We start from the raw sequence: 19,632 nt of genomic DNA on the forward strand, positions 1-19,632 counted from the left end.
CTTCACGCAGCTGGGCGGCAGCTTCTCACACCCTGTCCACCTGCCCCACAGGTACAAGACGGTGGTGACCCCGCGGAGGGCGGCTGTGGCCATCGCTGGCTGCTGGATCCTCTCGCTTGTGGTGGGCCTGACGCCTATGTTCGGCTGGAACAATCTGAGTAAGGTGGAGATGGCGTGGGCGGCCAACGGCAGCGTCGGGGAGCCCGTGATCAAGTGTGAGTTCGAGAAGGTCATCAGCATGGAGTACATGGTCTACTTCAACTTCTTCGTCTGGGTGCTGCCGCCGCTGCTCCTCATGGTCCTTATCTACCTGGAGGTCTTCTACCTGATCCGGAAGCAGCTCAGCAAGAAGGTGTCGGCCTCCTCCGGTGACCCGCAGAAGTACTACGGGAAGGAGCTGAAGATCGCCAAGTCTCTGGCCCTCATCCTCTTCCTCTTTGCCCTCAGCTGGCTGCCCCTGCACATCCTGAACTGCATCACCCTCTTCTGCCCCACCTGCCACAAGCCCACCATCCTCATCTACATCGCCATCTTCCTCACGCATGGCAACTCAGCCATGAACCCCATCGTCTACGCCTTCCGCATCCAGAAGTTCCGGGTGACCTTCCTTAAGATCTGGAATGATCATTTCCGCTGCCGGCCGGAGCCCCCCATTGACGAGGACCTCCCTGAAGAAAAGGTGGATGACTAGACTGCGTGTGCCCCTGCCAGCCCACGTCTAGCAGGCCTCAGCCCGGACCCATGTCCCCACTGTCCCTCTGGTCTTGCTGGGCTCCCACAGGTGGGCTGTGGCTGTGACACAAGGAGGCTCTCAGGAGAGGCCCTCAGAGCAGGGGCTCGTCCCCGAGGAGTTCACGGCCCTGCATCCTGGGGGCCCGTGAGGGCAGTCTGTGGGGAAGGCACTGGGTGCTGTGGGGCGAGGGAAAAGTGTCTTGAGCCACTTTGTCTGCCCCTCCATCCCATGGGTGGTCCAGTGCTTCAGGGCGGGGCAGGTCCTGGGCGGGACTGTGGACGGGGCTTTGGGATTGGGGGAGAATGTTCAGGCCAGGGGAGAGAGTCTGCTGGTCTTAGGTGTTGATGGTGTAGCTCTGAGACCCAGCTTCAGGACAGGAGGGCATCTCTCCCAAGATGGAGGGTGGGAGAAACGATGACGCCCTGGCCTTACTTTCTCTACTGTTCTCTAGAAGGTGGCCAGGAGCAGCTGCAGGGCAGGAATGAAGGAGCGTCGGCCACCAACTCCAAGGATTCTGTACTTTTGGCCACGACAGGGTCAGGATACCTGCTCTACTAACCCAGGGCAGCCCAGGGTTGTACTTGAGAGAGGCAGAGGAGTGGTCCAGAAATCATTTCCCACATTTGCTTTATTCTTCACCAGCCCTTGGATGGGGGTGCTCCAAGCCCTGGGGAGCAAGGCTCTGTAGCCACTGTCTTCAAGCATCCGCCAGGGGGCAGCACCGAGGCTCTCATGCCCGGAGAGTCCCAGGAGCCTGGCGTGCAACTTCCTATCTTCTGGGCCACCACGTTCCACTAGCCCTCCGTGACAGGCTTGGGCTGCCCCGGGGACACCATCACTGCTACTTCGAGGGCCAATGGAGAAGAAAGCTTCAGTTCTTGGAGCTTTCTTTGGGGAATGGGGTGAAGGAAACATCCCAGAGGCCTGGAAGGTGGCGTGTGGCGGGCAGGAACCATCCAGAAGGGACATCGGCAGGGCGAGAATGCAGGAAGGCTCTTCCTGGCATTTAATTCCCCATGTGGCCCTTACTCTGCGGGGGACTTCGGAAGCTGTGGTGCAGTTGGAATCCAGGCCTTGAGGGCTCTGACTCCTTGCCAAGAGCTGGTAGACCGTCATGGAGGGTGGGGTGGGGAGAGATGGTTATGGAGCTCATGGGTTCTGGGTGTGAATACTGACTCCAGGCCTTTGCTTGCTGGAGATGAGGTGTCCCTGGCTCCTAGTGGAGCCCCCTGTGACTAATAAAAGACCGTGAACCCTCGTGGAGACAGCGTCTCTAGCACCCACTGCCACTGGTGTCAGAGGAACCAACACAGCCTCGGCAGAGAAGACAGAATGGGGGCAGGAAGAAGCTAGGAGAGGGGGCGTCGGGAGGGGGTTGGAGCCAAGAGGGGGCCGGAGAGGTGTTTCTGTTGCTATAGTTACGCACCTGGGGAAGCAACCCCCGAGTCAGCGAGATCATGACTGGAAAATGCCCGGTGACATCTTGAGACCCTTCCCGTGTCACTTTCCTCAAAGTGGCATATTCAGTGCCACCCCTGTAGCGACGCAGCGCCTCCCCTGCACAATGACGCTCACTGCCGCAGAGGCCCCTGGGCCGCTGCAACACTGCTCTTTATTAGGGTGCTTTTCACTGGCACACAGCTCGGCAGGGCAGCCTGACCTCTGTACCTTCTGGGCACCTTGTGCCAGGAGCCCTGGCCCGGGGCCTGCTGGGCCCACTCCCAGGTCCAAGACTTCGTCATCTGGGGGCAGGAGGCCAGCAGGTACCAGGGGTGGCTCCTTCAGCCGTTGCTATGGAAATGCAGGTCTTGGGTGTCTGTGGAGCTGCATTTTGGGACTGGTTCCGCAGGCCTGCAGGGCCTGGCAGAGAACAGATCCTGCCAGAACAGAGCCCGGGTGTGGGCTGAACACCACCACGTGTTGGAAGAGTGATTAGAGGTGGGAAAATTACATCTCTTCCCCTCCCTCCTTCAGGCCTGATGCCCAGGGCCGAGCTCTGCCCACCACCTTTCTAGATCCTTCCTGACTTATCCAGAGCCTCAGAATTGCTTGGGGAGGGAAGATAGGGCAGGGTCTGTTGTCCCCACTCTTTGGGTGAGGAAATTGCTAAGGTCGCCACCCTGGGCCTCCCCCTGCAGCAGCACCCACCTCCGAGGCTCAGCAGCTCCGCCCTGAGGTACAAAGCCTGGACACTGTGAGGTGGCCGTGACCCGGCCTGGAGCTGACTGCTGCTCTTCCCCCACTGTGCCCCTGCTGCCAGCCTCTGCTCTGCTTCCCTGCTGCCCCCACACATAACACAGCCACCTACCTGTCTCCTCATCCCAGCCTCTTCCCGTCACTCTTCAGTGTGTGGCTGAGGCTGGAAGAGACCCTGTGGTTAGAGCTTGGGGAAGGCGGAGGAAGTGAGAGGTTCAGGGTGACACACGGGGTCCTGTCTGCAAAGCACCCTGCTACAGGTGCGTAGCAGACCCTGCTTGGCAAGTTGTTCAGGCAGCCTCTTCTGTCCTCACCACCCTTTCTCTCCTGCCTTCACTTTCTGCTCTGATCTGCACCTAGTCCAGTACCTAATGAGGAGCTTCCATCCTCCCATCCGCAGCAGGGACTCTGGGGAGTGACCGTCTTCAGACCCACACCTTTGACCTCCAGCCGGCAATCCACAGAAGCCTCCCCCAGCACATTCACGGCCTTGCAGGTGTAGACTCCAGAGTCAAAGGGGCTGGGTTTCCGGATCTCCAGGGTGCAGATCCCTTGCTCAGAAAGGGCTCGGTACTTGGGGTTGCCTTTGATGTCCATGTTGTTTTTCATCCAAATGATCTTGGGCTGGAGGCACCGACAGAGGAGCGAGGTCAGGGATGGGTGTGGCCTGCGACAGGGCTCCCAAGGGCCACTGCAGTCCTTAGTACAGATGCCTGGAGGATTCTCTAGCCCTCCTGTCCCCAGCCATCCCCCAGGCAGGGCCTCTCACCTTGGGTGATGCCCGGACGCTGCAGAACAGCTGGGTGCTGTAGCCAGGGGTGGAGGTATGGTCAGCCAGGGGCTGGGTGAATGAGGGTGCTTCCGAGAAGTCTCGCTCAATAAACCCTTGAGATTTGGCCGTGATATCTGGGTTCAGGGGAGAATTTGAGGTTACAGGAGCAGAGGCGACCTTGGAAGACTGGTCTTACCCAGCATCTTTGGGAAGCAGGTCATGGCACATTCATGGAAGGTAGAAAGAGAACGTCACAGAGGGAAGGAAACTGACACAGGGCTGAGGTGGGTCAGGGGAGCAGAGAGGAGTGGGTGGGGAAACTGGAGCCACAGCAGATCTCTGCAGAAGGTGGAGACCAGCAACCTGGAGATAGCACACTTCCTCTCTTGGTCTTTGGAGACCCATCTGGTTTTCTTTTTTTTGAAACAAAAATTTCTTCCTAATTCTGTGCAGCTCAGTCTGGTGTTAACAAGAGTACACCTTCCAGAGCCCACACAATCTGGCGGGGAGGGCCTCAGACACGTCAGGTGGTGGGAAGAAGGCCTGGAATTCTACATTTGACGCAAAAGGCTCGGCGCCTGCTAGAGACAGTAAATGCCACATTCTCCGTGTTCGTCTGTGTGGTGTTCTCTTTGTGCAGGGAGGTTTGTACTGTTGTAATCTTGCCAGGGTCCGCCTATCACACACACATTGCCTTTCAGGTTGGGTTCTGTGGGACACTATGCAGGACATCCGGCAGCCACACATCTCTAAGATAAGTGTACAGCCTCCTGAGGGCCCTGCTCATTTGCAGACGTACCAAGGAGCAGGTATTCAGGGGAAGCCCAGAGAGATACTGGAACCAAGGTAGAGGTGCAGACAGTAAAGGTCAGGATGCCTGCCCTGCCCGAACCCACCTGCCTTCCGGATGTGTGCAAGCTCCTTGGTGGTGGCGCCTGAGTCACTGAGGCCGCACAGGTTTTCTGAGAAGACCCGGAAGGAGTACGAGTTGCCAATGATGAGGTCAGAGATGGTGCAGGTGGTCGGGTGATAGCGCTCCAGCACTGTGAACCATTGCTGCGGGGACCCCAGCTTGTCACCCTCACCTCTCACCCCTGTTCTCATCTTCCTTGCTTTCCCAGTAGCCTCCTCCTGGCAGGGGCTCATTCCATGTTCTTAACCCTGGGAGGCCCAGCCATCCAGTTCTGAGCCAGAGGGACTTTGCATTGGGGAACGGTCCTGTGTCACACAGGGGAGCACTCCGGTGAGCTCTCCAGTGTCCTCAGAGAATTCTAGAGCCTAACTATGCAAAGTGTGGCTGGCAGATGTGCAACCTCAGCAGCACCTGGGACTTCCTGCCATGCAGGACCCAGCCTCCAGCCAGACCTAGACCTAAAATCAGAATTTGCATCTTATCAAATTCCCGGGTGATTCCTAAGCACAATAAGATTTCAGAAACACAGCTACAGAGCTCAAAAGGCTGCAGAGAGCCCAGACCAGCCTCTCCTACAGCTTTTAGGGGAAACTGAGAGACACGGAAGAGTCTTGCTGAAGCCCGCTTATGGATCAGTTAGCAGTAGCATCAGAGTGGGGTTCTGTGACTCGCAGTGGGATGGACCTTCCCAGACACCGTAGCCACTTCCTCCCCACCCTACTACCCAGCCGGCTCACCCCTGTCTTTTTGTCTGCCTTCTGCACCGTGTAGCCCAGGAGCTCTGTGTTGCCTGTGTCCTGGGGTGGAGTCCACTCAAGGGCAGCATTGCACCCCCAGACATCCAGTACCCGGATGCTTTTTGGGGGTCCGGGCTTCTCTGCAGAACCAGAGTGGGAAGAAAAGTAGGCGTGAGGCTGGGCCTGCCATGTAATGCCCACACCCAAGGTCTGGCTCCTGCAATGGTTCCCCCACCTGCCGTCAGCTCTAGGGTAGGAGGGGGAGCTCTGAGTCCCACGAGGCAGCCCCTTCTCCCTCAGCCCGTACCGATCACCAGGATATCAATCGTGGCCTTGGCCTCCAGGCCTTCCAGCTGTAAGGTGAGCTCATAGCAGCCTGAGTCAGAGCGCTGGGCTGAGCGGATGAAGAGGATGGAGTCCTCGTCCCCGCTGCGCACACTCACTCGCTGGCTGTCCAGGGCCTGGCCGTTGTGGGTCCATGAGGCTTGAGGCTTGGGCTTCCCCTGACAGAGATGAGTGAGTCAGTGATGCCAGACACCCATGCCCACCAGCTCCAGGAGTGTCCGGAGCTGGGCCCAGGAACCTGCTCTGTCGGCCCAGAGCTGCAGCCAAAGCTGTAGCCACAGGCACTGCCCGAGGACATGTCCTCCAGGCTGGAGGGTCACAGCAGGGTCACATGCATGGCAGAGGGAGGCCAAGGCCGTCTCGTCTGGTAGTCCTCAGGAGACCGCACGGGGACACTAACATTCCCCTTGCACGTGTCAGCCTGGGCTCTCGCCCTCCCCACACCCGAGGAGGCAGACCCACCTGGAAGGGGATTTGCAGGTTGATGGACTCCCCCACCCGGCGGATGTAGGTCTGACGAAGGTGGCGGGGGACACGGATCTTGGGGGCTTCTGCAAGAAAGCAAGAGTCTAGGCTTATCACAGCAGGTGGACAGTGAGATGGGACTCCTGGGCAGGCATAGCGGACAGCTGGTGTGGGCTGCTGGCCAGACAGGGGGACTTCTGGGTGTGTCCCAGCTGCCTCCTTAGGAGAAGGGCAAAGCGCTCAATCCCAGGGTGGAGGGACCCAAATTCCTTAAGGGCCTCGGGAAGCTGGGAGTCAAGAGGTTCCAGGGAGGTCAGGGCCTCCATGGTGTGAACTGGTAAGCATCCCAGACACTCCCTTGGCACCTCCACCTTGCCAGGCTAGGATTTGCCCTGCAGCCCAGGCATTCTCCAGCTCAAACTGGGGAGGCAGCTGGCTCTCTGTCTCCCCCTGCAGGAGAACGGGTGTTGCATCTGTTGGCCCAAATTCCTAGGGAGGGAGGCACAGCGCCACTCATCCTGTGATCCAACGTCCCGCACGCCCTGGCCCAGGACTTTCAGCGATGCCTTAGTGACACCCTGTGTGCTTATTGTTCTGGGAAGATTAGAGTCTTGCCGACTGAAAGGAGGCTGGAGCAGGTATAACCCCTTCTTCCTGTGTCCCCTCCCAGTCTTTAATCTCCAAGGAGTCCTGCTATGGCACGGAACCTCCTTCCTGATCACACCCTAATCCAGTGCAGCCACTGCTGTCTCTGGACATTCCTAGGGAAGCTGTAGTGGCCTCTGTCCCTGTCCCTGGAGGTGGCTTCTCAGTAGCAAACAGGTGGCAGCAGTTGGTCGTGGCTTGAAGGGCGGCCAAGGAAGAGACAGTGAGAAGGAACTCTGTGTCTCCAAGGATTAGCTGAGCAGTCACTTGGCTTGGGGACCGCAGGCCTGGAATGTTCTAGGGGCAGCTGCAGGGGGTCAAGAATGCTTGGCAGCTCCAGGTGGCTGAGGTGGGACAGCTGAGCAGCTGAGGATCCTGGACAGCCCCACTCTGCCCTGCCCACAGAGCCTGGCTGTCTCACACTTGTTGATGGCCTCCTCCCCTCTTCTCTCCAGGAAATCCCCTCCGCTCCTGCCTGAGGAATTTTAATGGAGAAGTGGGTGCTAGTTCGGCTGGCCCCTTCAATGCTGGCCCTTGGAGGCCTCTCTGTCTGAGCTCCCTGGGGACGGTCTGGGACTCTCCCAGCCGGGAGGGCTTTCTGGCATCAACACGGCCACACTGCAACTGCCCATGGAGCTGTGCCTCGCCCCAAGCCTGGAGACCACCAGAGCAGATGCCCAGCAGTGGTGGACCATGAGTGGTCCTGTGCGAACACCAGACTCTCAGACTGTCACCAAAAGGCTGGGTGGCCCTGAGGGAGTCCCTGGTCCCTGGACCCTTTGGGATGTCTTGGTCTGGATGCACCAGCCATGGAAGTCTGTGGTTCTAAACTGCTAGGTCCCTCTAGCCTCAGGCCTGAGTAGTGCCTTGAATCCAAACCAGACTCCTCCTGTGGCCATGACACCCTATCCTCCTATCACCTTGTCCAGAACTGTGTGGTTCTGCTCCAAGTCTCCACTGGAACCTTCGTGATAGAGGAGCACGAAGGAAGATGGAGAAGCCCTCAGGCCACCTGCTTGCCTGCATCTCTCTTCACCCTGGGGCCCTTTGCTGTCTCCAGACACCTGAGACCAGACCAAATGACTCATTGCCATTAACAGACTGAAACCTGATCGCTCTGGGAGGGCAGCAAGGTTAGGACTGAGGCTCATACACCCTGCAAATAGAAATATTAGCAGTGGGAACAGCAGCTGGCCTCCAGATCCCCAGCGAGGCACTACCTTCTTGGAGAAGGCTTCACAGACCTTTCACAGACCCTCTTGTTCCCACCAGGGCTGTGGGAGATGGGGGCAAGCAGGTCTTCTCTGTGTTCCAGATGGTTTGGGAGAATCTGGAACCCAGGCCTTAGGAAATGGGCAGAAAATGAGCTGCCATTGCTGCTGGAGGGACTAAGACGAGATAGAAGGAGGGACAGATAGCTTCTTAGCTTAGGCACCCTGAGAAGGGTGACCCCAGAAGCTGGCTTTCACTTCTAGGCAAAAAGCCCCTCCCCAGTGCCTGGGGCAGGACCACCAGGGGAATTGGCTTCTTTGACCTCCAAAGCCCCTTGCTGCTGAGAGAAGCCATCTCACACTTTTTCCAGGCAAGATGGCACCCGCATGTGGCTTGTGTGTTTGTCTGTGGGAGGGAAATGGTTGCCTGGACAACGACGCCTGCGCCCAGCCTCGGTTTCTCTGCTAGACAAGGGCTGGGAAGCAGGAGGTAAGCTGGCTTTACCGATGATCTCTTGGATATGGATGGGCTGGTCCAGCTCGGCAGGCAGGCTGGCCCCCGCGGAGCTGACCGCGGCCACTCGCAGGAGGAACTTGTCTCCCAGAGCCAGGTTCCGTACAGTCTGCTGGGTCACCATCATGGGCCGGGGGTTCACAGGCACCCACTCTGAGGCTGAGGGGAACAGAGCACATGTAAGGCTGTGGTGACATGACCAGGGGTGCTCTTCTCAGTGGGACTTCTCTCTCCGTGGTGGTCTTGGGAAGTCAACCTCCCTTCCCAGCCCTGCCTCCTCCCTGCTCTCCTTCACCAACTTCTTACTGTTGAGCCATCAAAGACGATGTTAGAGCCCTGGACTAGTGGCCTGGGATAGGGTTGCTGAAGCCCTGAGAGGGTTTGCCATATTCATAAAATCACAAAGTAAGGAAGAGGTAGAGGCGGGGGTGAACTGGTTGTCATGAAGGACCCGGACCAAACTCCTCTCCCGCTCCCTTTTCCCTTACTGGCTATTGCTCTCCCCTCTGCAGCACCCCTGCTCTTTACCTCTTACATTGTCCTCCCCGAGCAGGGAAGGCTTAGCACCTCCTTCCCTTCTCATCAGAGTGCTGCCCAGTGTCCCTCACCCTCACATAACTCAGAGGGTCCCTTGGGCTGGAGGATGAGGGGGCTCCTGAGGTCACAGGATGGCCCCCCCACTTTCAAAGGTCCCAGTGGAGCAAGAGGGGATGGTTAGGGATGCTAAGGAGACCTCTGCTTGCATTCCCTCCCTCTGTGTCACCCCTCGGCCCAGCGCCCTCCACCCTACCTCCCCTCTGCAAAGCTGAGCCCAGCTTACCTCCCTCCCGACAGAGCTCCACCACGTAGCCCTGCAGCCCCAGCCGCCCCAGCCTCTCTGGGGGCTCCCAGCTCACAGTCACAGAGTTGTGGCTCACATCCATGATGGTCAGTAGCAGCGGGGAGCTGGGGACATCTGAGGGGAAGCCAGGGGTGAGACGAAGAGGTTGGGGCCCAGGAGTCCCTGACCCCGTGCCTGTCTTCCCTTCCTCTCTGCCCCGTCTCTGGTCACCTTCACTTGCAGGTGCAGGCTTAGTGGCTGCAGAAGCTTCGGGAGCTGTAGGGACTGCAGGGGCTGTGGTGGGTGTGAGGGCAGGTGCCTGAGAGGCAGCCTCCTGGGGCTCCTGCACATGCTCTTCCCTGGTGGACTCTGAGGCTGCCACTTCTCCAGAAGGCCCTGTGGCAGGTGCCTTGGCGGACTCAGACACTGTCTCCTCTGGGACGGAGGCAGGGGCTTCCGAGGTAGCTTTTCCTGTCATTGCTGGGCCGGCTTCAGATCTGGCTGGAGTGCTCAGGGGTGGGAAGGGAGAGTCTGGGCATCCAGGATAGTTAGGACATCTAGGTCCAGGCTTATATAGCCAGGGGCTGCCCCACCCCAGCAGACGACTCCCAGCTGTGGGGTCAGGTCAGGCAGGGGGACAGCAGGGTGGGGAGGCACCCAAGCCAGGAATAGCTCTGGAGGAGGAACTACGGGCCCCTTGAGGAGCACACGAACTCACCATCACCCAGGCTGGACCTCACAGCCAGGGTGCTGGTGCCAAAGGGGGAGGGCACAGAAGGGTGAACTGGGACATCGCTGGGGCCTGTGCCAGGGAGCGGGGATCAGGGCAGTGGGAGAAAGCAGCCATCTGGAGAAAGACAGGGTCAGCTCTGAGAATCTGGCCTCTAGGGGGCCGCTTGGGCCTGAGTCTGCCAGACTGGGCCTGGACCCTGGACAGTCTGGACCAGCCTCCCTTGTAAGGGCTCCCCACTTTGCCCCTGGGGTCCACACAGCCCTGCCCCCCACATTCCCAGGGATTCCCACTTGTGCTGTACAAGGTTGAGGGTCCAAGAGAGGGAGGGAATTGGGATGGTCATTGTGGGGGGCTGGCCAGAGGGAGTCCTCCAGCGATGAGACCCCAGGAAGGAAGACTGTCTTTGTTTTCTGCTGCTTTAACCGAATACCACAAATGGGGTAAAAGTACAAACAACAGTGTATTTGCTTATGATTCTAGAGGCGAGGAAGTCCAAGGGCCTGGTGCTCACGTTTAGTGAGGGTTCTGCGCTGGGTCATAACATGGAGGAAGGACAAGGAAGATGAGGATATTGGGTTGAACTCATCCTCTTTGCTGGGGACCCACTCATGAGATAACTGACCCTCTTCCCCGATAAGGGCGTTAATCCATTCCTGAAGACATCACCCCCGTGGCCTAGTCACCTCTTTAAAAGCTCCACCTCGACACTGTTAAAAGCAATTACATCTCAACATGAGTTTCAGAGGGGAGATTCTAACCATAGCAGGACCTAAGCCCCTGCTTCCGGTCTCTGTTAGGAGACTGGTAAGGACCTAGCCTGCCTCCTCAGTTTCCCATGGATTACTGAGAACCCTTTCCCTTGGGGTCTTGGTTGAGATGAAGTCATAGGCAGACCTGAAGGGACCCTCCCTGTTGGACAGCAGCAGTCTGAAACTTCCAGCCTCCTGCCTGGTACGGACATTCCCCATGTGGGAAACCAGGTCCTCGATTCACTCAGTTGACAAAATGTTAAAATGGGTAATAATTTAAAACCCAGAGGACCAGAGTTCAATCCCTGGTACCAAAACATAGATAAATAAATAAAACCCAGAAAAATGCCATGTGTCGGGGGGAGGGGGAGCAATTAAAAACTTGCATTGTCAGCTGGAGATGAAATGGAGCCATGACTTTGGGAAGGGAGACAGCGCGAGCGACATTCATTGTGTTCCTCCTTGGTAACCACGCAGGTCCACGGCTGGAAACGCTCACGCATGAGCCCCAGGAGACACAGGGAAAGCATTCAAGGTAGGATTACTTCCGCTTCCCTGAATTTGGGAGGAAACAGTGCTCTGTCAACACTGGTATAGATAAATAACCACGGGGCACTTCTGCAACTCTAAAGCGAAATATGGACTAAAATGAAGAAATTCAACTATAAGCCAGCTGATCTCAGACCTGACTGTGAGCAAAAGGAGCCAGGCATGAAGAAATGGTGTCTTCTCATACACGATAAACTCAAGATGCATCCACAGGGCGTGAGCCCATAAAAGAAAGCAACGCCAAGGTTAGCACGAAGGTCTAGATTACTGGCCCCCGAGTATGGGATCGTGGAGGCTTCAGGATTCCGCCAAGGGTTCATTTTCTGCTGTCAGTGGTGATCACTAGGGTTTTCAGTTCATAATAACTCTTTAAATCAAACAGATACACTGTATGCACTCTTTAGCATGTATGCTGTATCTTACAATTTAAAGATAATGAAGCATGCAATTTATTCAGGGTCCTCAGGAGTAGAGGGTCTGGAGAGCCTTTGGGGCCAACCTGCCTGGGTGCCCGTGTCCTCTGCCAGGTCACTCAGTGTCCTGCCGGGCAGGGAGCAGGCCCTGGAGACCCGATCACCATCCTTGGCCTCTGACTCTGCAGCTATAAGTGAATGTGACTAATTCTGCAGGACCCGGCGTCAGCCCTGGAGACCTGTCCCGAGCTGGGGGAAGGGTGGCCCCAGGGGACAGGAGTTGGCTCTTCTGGCCTCCTCACAGCCCTGGGGTTTCAAAGACTCTGTGTGGTAGGGCAGGCAGAATTAGGGATCATTTGGTCCCATTGGCCAGCGCTGAAATGCCAGGTACCTCCTAAGGCTCTGGCCAAGTCCTTTTGCCTTTAGCAGAGCTTTGACCTTTGAATCAGCTGCATCTGCCCAACTTCAGCTGGTTCAGATTTCAGGGAAGCAGATAGGCATTTCCTTCCTTATACCTCAAAGCTAAGTAGCAAACCATCGGGCCAGTGCATGATTATCCCAAGTCACAGATAATCCAAACGTCAAGGAATCTACAAATAAATTCTTTTTAGTTTTGGAGCATGGATCTGGACACTTGTTTGGGTAAAGTCATGTCCAGGGCCCTGGAAGTTCACAGAAGCTGGGAGAGAACATCTCCACCTCATAAAGGCTGGGAATATGGCCGGTCTTCTAGGCTACTCCTAGTCCGACCTCCCCGTCCTGTTGCGAGTCAGCTTTGATCTCTGCATAGGCTGAGGGATGAGTGTGAGAGGGAGCTAGAAGAAGGACAGAGGGCTGGGCACAAGGACAGCACTGGCGCAGCCCACAGCTTTCAGGTCACCAGGAGTGCAGAGATGGAAGATCCATCTCTTAAGCACCCTGCAGAGGTTCCAGCCCTGGGAGGCTAGGGGGTTCATGGGAAAATGCCTACCTTTCCTCCTGGCCTTTCAGGGAACCACAATGGGTCCTTTAAATGAGGAATTTGACTTGAAACCCCGGATGGCAAGGAACTAATATCTAGAAGGCCATTGGCCATGCTTGGGTGAATCCTAGGATGCTGCCTCCTGTGGGGTCTGGCAGAGGACTTGGTGCCCTCACCTCCACAAGTCGAGGGCCCCCAAGCCTCGGAGAGAGGAACCCAGAAAAGATGGGGGAGGTGAGCCCAGAGGTCCCGAGTGCCCGCTAAGACAGACTGCAGCAAGTGCAACCCACTGTCAAGCTCTCGTGCTTTATTGAGCAGCTGCGGAATTAGGAAAGGGAAGTGAGACAGGAGACACGGTTATGTTCCTAAGTGAAGGTTTTGAGTCGGGCTTCGCAGAGGGTATGATTAGTTTGGTCACTGTGTCTTGTAGGATGTTTGCCTACTCGGTGGCAAAGGCTGCCAAAACGCTGTCCTTTCAGGAGGGTGGGGTAAAGAAGTTGCAGAGATCTCCTTGCGCTGGGGTTGGAGTCTGTGAGCATTTCCATGGACCAGCAGATGTGAATTAATCCTGTATTTTACACTGGGCTGGTCTCCAGGCTCACTGAGCCCAGAGTCCCACACTACCTCCTGCCCACAGGATTGAGCTCCAATCTCAGTGCTGTGGTGCTCTGCACAGGTTCCAAGGGAGGGAAACTGAGGCTCAGCAGAGGGACTTAGCAAGTGATTAGGTTCCGGGCCAGCTGGAGTCAGAGGCGTGAGGGTGTCCTTGGCACTTGCTGTGTGCAGAAGGTCAGGGCTAAGCCGCAGCAAGAACATCCTTGATGGCGCTGGTGAGGGGGAAGGGGAGATTCTGGCCACAGAAGGTGCCCCGGAAGTCGTCCAAGTCCAGGGTCCACACGATGGCACCTGCCAGCTGCCTGCTTTTCAGGAACTGGGCCTGGTGAGAGGGGTCCAGAGGGGCCGGTTTGTGTGTGGAGGAAGTGTGTCGGGTGGCTGTTCCCTAGGGGAAGGCACAGTAGTACCAGAGACCCAGCCTTCGGGACAGGGGCAGGGTCCAGATGCTGGGATCATGGCTGGGATTCCCTCTCCCTCCTGGTCCCGAGGCATGGAGGGCTTTAGGGAAGCTCACCTTGCTTTTGACACTTTCCGGGTCATCATACCCCACCCACTGGTTGCCCTTGGTAGCGTACGGGACCTTCTGGCTGGGGATTCTCTGGACTATGGCTCCATTGAGGAAGTCACAGATCTGAGCAGAGAACAGGACAGGGGCAGTGTGGGGAAACTTTGCAGGTCACCAGAAGTCACTCCCCAAATCTCTTCCAGCCCCTGCTTCAGCCTGCAGTCTTACTTGCATGGTCTCTAGGCTGCATGCTTCAAGCAAATGTATGAAAAATGGATGCAAATGTCCCAGAGTTCAGCTGCTGTAGCTTGGGGGGTCTCGGAGGGGCGGGGGTCTGAGTGCCTCCTCTGTCTTAAACAGGGATATGGAATGGGGGTTGGCTGCCTCGAGGACCAGCCCCAGGCCCACAGAAGGCAGAGGCTGGGCTGAACCAAGGACCCTGCCTGTTGGCCATTGTTCTTGCCTGGGCTGGAAGTAAAACTCCAGTTCTAAGGTCAGAGAAGTATTTGGGGAGCTCCCTGCGCAGGTCCCTGTGCCTGCACCTGCTGGAGGCTTTTAGGAGTAAAAGGCCTCACCCCTTCCCTCCTTCTCAGCCATACTAGGTCCAACTGAACACGCTCTTATTCCCAAAAGGGAAAAGGTGGGGTGGGAGGACCCCTCTCCCGGGGTTGCTCCTCGTGCTGGGATTGTACCTTCTCCCCTAACCCCATTACCTCATAGTAGGCGAGGGTTCCTTCCTCCTTGGTGAACTGGCCCGCTAGTCCTGGGCCCGAGATTGGGGCTCCGACACCATTCTCAGAAGAGGCCAAAGTGTAGCTCTTCCCGAAGGTGGGGATGCCCATCAATAGCTTGCTGGCTGGGGCGCCCTGCCACAGCATGTACCCCACGGCGTACTCCTGGGTGGGGGCAGGACAGGGATAGACCAAGCAATCAGCCAGGCTGCAGGTGCGCGGGTGGGAAAGGCTGTCGGTTAATGCTGCCACCTTGGCAGCGGAAGGTACAGTTACACGGTGCCTCTGAGATTCTCTGTGCATCTGGGAAACACTAATTTCAGCTGAAAATGAATGCTAAAATTTCATTCTTAGAAAACTCCTTTAGGCATAGGAAGTAATCATTACCATTAGACAGATGCAGAATCCGGGGATTGGTTCAAGCACACCATGGCAGACTCCCCTCGCTCAGCCCCCAGTCTCCCTCCATTCTGGCCTGGCCTTTACTTAGTCTCCTTGCAGGGCCCATTCCCAGAGCCATGGAGAAGGTAGACTACTTCCTCCTCCGTGAGACAGGTCTTACAACCCCCAACTGGCAGGATTGTACCGAGGAATAGAGGGGCTGTGCGCGGGCCAGGCAGTGGCAGCGCTTTGTGACCCCTTCCCTCTCCTTTCTGGGCACCCACCACATTGTTGAATCCATTGGCCCTGCCATCCAGCGGGCCTCGGAAGAGGGGGCTGTGATGTCCTGTGGTTTTTTGCCAGGCTCCATGGAAATCATAGGTCAGGACGCTGATGAAATCCAGGTGTCTGGAAGGAGGAGCATGAAGCGGGAGGTGCAAGATTAGAAAAGCTCTTGGCCTCACTTCCAGGGTCCCAGCAGGGGAAGGAGACAGCTGACAGGCCATGGACTCAAAGGCCTGCAGCTCCCAGCTCAGGCAGAACAGAGGCTCGGACATACTGCAGTGCTTGTTTGGGAGCTGGCTTCCACCTTACTCGACCCCTCCACCTGACATCCTCAACCTGGTGACAGCAGCAGGGGCAGATGGTCCGGCAGGGAACAAGCGGGACCACGGGCTTGCCAACCCAAGGCCCACAGAGGGAAAGGAGTTTCCACAGCTGCACTGGTGAGGGGACTGTAGGGGTGCGGCATGCACGTGAGCTGGGGCACGCGGTTGACAGCCGCCTCTTTCCTACCCTCTACAGGGTCAGTTCAAGCACCAGGTCACATCCTCTGGGGTTCTGAAGGAGATTCTACAGGTGGGAGTCTCACCCTGCTGCCTGGGCTCACCAGAGTCCCTGCACGGCTGTTGGCCACTCAAAGTCGTGTGCATAAGGTGCAGCGTGAGGAAAGGGGCTGCCTGTGTGCACCCTGAAGGCTCCCCAGCATTTTAGAAATGAAAGCTAGGACTCTGCCTGGCCTGCTTTGCCTGGCATGAGGATGTCTGGTGGATTTCTACAGCCTTTTCTATTCCCTTTTGCAAACACATTCATAGCAGCTCTTTGAACTTGTCAACAACACCCCAAGCGGGGGTGGGGGGGAAAGGGCAAGGCTTGTAGTGCCCCATTTGACAGATTGTGAAATTGAAGTACAGGGCAGGAAAGTGACTTGTTCAAGTTCACACTCCGGCCCTTGCAAGAAAGAACTAGGTCCCGAAACTCGGTCTCCTGAGTCTTCACAGAATAAGAGGGCAGGGCTGGGGAGGGATGAGTGTCTGCTGGGAATGCCGGGCGGGGAGCACTGCCTGGGCAGGAGGCTTACTGGGATATCTGGGCAATGTTATAGCCTGCGTCGATGGTGACCTTCCCTGCAGATAACGCTGCGCTGAGCAGGAGCTGCTGTTCTCCAGGCTGGGTCTCCTTTATAAACTCAGCCTTCATTTCCTGGAAGAGAGAGACAGTCAGTGAGTGAGAGGCACCCAGGAGGCAGGAGAAGGACACTGCACAGGGACACCGAGGTCCCTGAGCACCCCATGAGCTGTCCCCATCTGTCCGATCCCCAGTCTGCCTGGGGATCAATGGAAATAATTTTTAAAATGGCCCATTGGGCTGGGGATTTATTGCAGTGCTGTGCTTGCCTCACAAGTTCAGTCCCTGGTCCCGGAGGGAAAAAAAAAGTGGCCCATCCATGGTCCCATCGTTAGGGTCACCCATTCATTCTTTTACTCGGCTGGACCAATCTCACCCTCGAATGCCACATACAGCCATGAGCGCTCCGTTACTTCCTGTGCTGGGGGGACCATGAGGACGGGTCAGGCTTTTCAGCCCATGCTTTGTTCTAGCTGGTACATGCAGTCACAAGACCAGCGAGATGGACACAGGGAGCGTGAGGTTTGTTTCTATTAGAGCCTTGCTCCTGGGGAACCAGAGAGGCACGGGCTCCCCTAACACTGTTGGTGCTCCTGGATGCATCCTGGGCAGCAAGAAACATCTGTTTAGGGCTGAACGGTGGGCATCGGTGTGCAGTGAGGCGGGTACTGAACTCCACCTCCCACTGTGGCCACAGGTATCTTCTTTGCTGAAGCCTCCTGCCTATACCTGGAGGACATCAACTGCAGACAGCTTCTAACCCACCCAATGCCCTGGCCCTGCCACCCACCACCCTGCTTTACTGGACTGGCCCGGCACCTTGATCAAGGTGGTAAAATGCTGCTTGTCTCTTCGTCCAGGGTACATCCAGGCTAGGTCTAGCCCATCAAAGCCATGGGCCCGCAGAAACTTTGGCACTGACTTGATGAAAGTCTTGCGCTTCTCAGTGCTGGAGGCTATGCTGGAAAATCTAGGACCCAAATCACCCCCACAGAGTGATCAGCACTGACACACTAGGTGCCCTGGCCTTGGGCGGGGTTTCCAGGACAGGAGGAGTAGGGATCCTGAGCCCACACAGCTCCGGGAAGGCCGGGTGGGGATAGCACCCACATCGGGCATCAGGAAGAGCTGTGCCCGGCCAGGGATTTAGCTCAGTGGTTCTGCCGCCTGCCTTGCAAGCGCAAGGTCCCAAGTTCAATCCCCAGTACCAAAAAAGAAAGAAAGAAAAAAGAAAGAGCTGTGCCTTAGAGTTGGGTATTTTTGGTTTCCAAGCCTGGACTGTCACTTACTAGCCAGCCACTCTGAGAAGATTGCAACCTAAGTCTCGGTTTCCTTATCTGTAAAGTGGAATAATCATAATCTCTCTGGTCCCCGGGAGGATCACCTGGGAGGTCACCTGGGAGGATCCCACATGATACTGTGGGAGAGGATCTGACTCAGTAAATTCTCAGCAAGAGGGAACTCTCTCAGCCACCTGCCCCCTTATCGAGCCCTCTCCAACTCTGCATGCTCTGAGGAGTCCTCTCTGGGTCTCCAAACCCTCAAATTGCTCCTTTGGTTTCTAGCCTGCTCCCCCAGCCCCTATGACAGAGTTCACAGAAGGTCTTTGTTTAGTTCAGAGAAGCACTGGAAAACAGCACCATGGGGAAAGAGAAGAGCTGCTGTCAACTTGCTGTGCGATTATGGGTAAGTTCCTTTAACTCTCTGGGCTCTGGTTTCATGGTTTTGCACGAAGGAGGCCCACAACAAGCATTTGAGCTTCTGCACCTAAAGTGCTGGAGCAGCTGCCACCCCACACAGTGGGCGGGGAGAGCCATGGCCCTTCTCTGTCCTTTCATTCTGCCCTAGGAACAGGTCCTACCTTTGAGAGCCAAAGTTCCATCCCCCAACAGACAGGAAGGTCTTCAGGCTGGGGTTCCTGTGGGGCAGCAAGAAGAGGAGGTCAGGGGTGGAATGAAGTTGCCAAGACACCAGGGTGCGTATCTAGGAGGCTTTAGCAGGGTTCCCCAAAGAATGGTGAAGTAGCATCCCACACATATTCCATGCTCCCTGCAGAGGCACCTTTGGTGAAAGAGAGGGCACCCTTCCCAGGAGAGCTCGGGGTGCCTCCGACAGTCTGCCCATTGTTGCTTCAAATGCTGCCCAACGCCCACCAGCATCACCCCTCTCACTGAAGCCAAGGCCTGCCAGTCCTCCACCAGAGGTGGCGCTGTGGGCCTGCACCCATCCTCTTGGATAGACCTGCCCAGCGCCCTCTGCTTTCCTGTCCGGGCCAGCCTGTGGCCTGACCTCTTTTTAAGTGAGTTCAGTTGGCCATAGAGTGTCACATCATTCCACTCCAGGGTGTCGATCTCATTGTTGCTTATGTTGGCAAAACTGTAGATGATGTGGGTACAGAGGAAGGGATCGATGGCATCGGGGAAACAGCTCCCATCACCCTCCCGGTACTGGGACCAGTTGGTGTAGTAGCAGACCAGTTTGTATGCAAAACCTGAAGGAGAAATCTGGGCCTGAATCCAGCCAGACACCCTCTGTCTGAACCCAGAGTTGAGCACCAATGGGGTGTGGGGGTGTGGCCTGGGGGAGTTGGCAACAGAGTTGTGAGCAAAATGAGAATTCTTAAATAGAAGGAGCCTCACTTCTGGCTTGGGATCTGCAGTGGGGTCTGATCCAAGAGAGGTTCTGGCCGGCCTATTCTGAGTCCCCTGCTGCTACCCCACCCTGAGGGCAATGCCCATGCTGGGGGATGGAAGTCCTTCCTCTCCTCTTATTCCCCAGCAAATGAAGTCCTTTCTGGCCACTTGGTCAGGGAGCCTCAATCCTCCCTGAGGTTCGTGGGCTCCCAGTCATGACTCCCTCGAACTGTTAGTCAGAGCCATCTTGGAACCTGGGCCTTTTAAAGTTTGTTTTGAAAAAATTCACATATGCATAAAAGTAGAGAAATAGAGTGACAACTATCCATATGTGCAAGCAGCTTGGTTGAACAAATGCAAATATCTCCAAGCCACTTGAATTGCAAAAGAGATTGGCAGAGTTCTCCACAGTGAGACCCCCCTGCCATACCCCAGCAGGCTTCATGGGGACCCGTGAGGAGTGGGGTGAGGGCAGGGGCTACTTACAGCACTGGAGCAACACCAGAACTTCGAAGCCTGGAGAGAAACGGGGGTCAGATTTCCTGCAGGTTCACGGGCCCTTCCTCCTTCCTTCCCCCACCCCAGGCCATGAAGAACTTCACAC

General features: G+C 56.5%; 3 protein-coding genes across 3 annotated transcripts in view; 1 reads left to right on the forward strand and 2 right to left on the reverse strand.

Moving 5' to 3' along the window:
* Adora1 (adenosine A1 receptor) overlaps positions 1-4,332 on the forward strand; it is a 33,312-nt gene extending 28,980 nt beyond the window's left edge. Inside the window, exon 3 of the mRNA XM_010645049.2 lies at positions 52-4,332. Within this exon, the coding sequence (XP_010643351.1) occupies positions 52-691 (640 nt within the window). The 3' untranslated portion in view covers positions 692-4,332. The remainder of the gene's footprint in view (positions 1-51) is intronic.
* Positions 2,243-9,871, reverse strand: Mybph (myosin binding protein H). The gene is made up of 10 exons (XM_033761981.1): positions 9,583-9,871; positions 9,352-9,486; positions 8,523-8,690; positions 6,159-6,247; positions 5,659-5,854; positions 5,352-5,491; positions 4,598-4,757; positions 3,699-3,835; positions 3,367-3,553; positions 2,243-2,475 (listed from the first exon to the last, which is right to left on the reverse strand). The coding sequence occupies exons 1-10, from the start codon at positions 9,827-9,829 to the stop codon at positions 2,243-2,245; spliced, it is 1,692 nt and encodes a 563-aa protein (XP_033617872.1). The 5' UTR covers positions 9,830-9,871.
* Positions 9,872-13,046: 3,175 nt separating this feature from the next.
* Chi3l1 (chitinase 3 like 1) overlaps positions 13,047-19,632 on the reverse strand; it is a 6,918-nt gene continuing 332 nt past the window's right edge. The window contains exons 2-10 of the mRNA XM_010645047.3: positions 19,515-19,544; positions 18,685-18,886; positions 18,257-18,313; positions 17,215-17,365; positions 16,349-16,470; positions 15,273-15,396; positions 14,590-14,772; positions 13,886-14,002; positions 13,047-13,693 (exon numbers count right to left, since the gene is read on the reverse strand). Of these exons, the coding sequence (XP_010643349.1) occupies positions 13,553-13,693; positions 13,886-14,002; positions 14,590-14,772; positions 15,273-15,396; positions 16,349-16,470; positions 17,215-17,365; positions 18,257-18,313; positions 18,685-18,886; positions 19,515-19,544 (1,127 nt within the window). The 3' untranslated portion in view covers positions 13,047-13,552. The remainder of the gene's footprint in view (positions 13,694-13,885; positions 14,003-14,589; positions 14,773-15,272; positions 15,397-16,348; positions 16,471-17,214; positions 17,366-18,256; positions 18,314-18,684; positions 18,887-19,514; positions 19,545-19,632) is intronic.

Source organism: Fukomys damarensis, unplaced genomic scaffold (genome assembly GCF_012274545.1).
Source record: "Fukomys damarensis isolate Sample0158 unplaced genomic scaffold, DMR_v1.0_HiC HiC_scaffold_11, whole genome shotgun sequence".
Taxonomy (NCBI): Eukaryota; Metazoa; Chordata; class Mammalia; order Rodentia; family Bathyergidae; genus Fukomys; species Fukomys damarensis.

Bases quoted from the DNA above. Each gene is read 5' to 3' on its own strand.
- Mybph (XM_033761981.1), bottom strand. From the start codon at position 9,829: ATGACAGGAAAAGCTACCTCGGAAGCCCCTGCCTCCGTCCCAGAGGAG. The intron at 9,487-9,582 runs GTGACCAGAGAC...GCTTCCCCTCAG, and splicing joins GCCTGCACCTGCAAGTGAAG to ATGTCCCCAGCTCCCCGCTG. The intron at 5,492-5,658 runs GTACGGGCTGAG...CTGGTTCTGCAG, and splicing joins GATTGATATCCTGGTGATCG to AGAAGCCCGGACCCCCAAAA.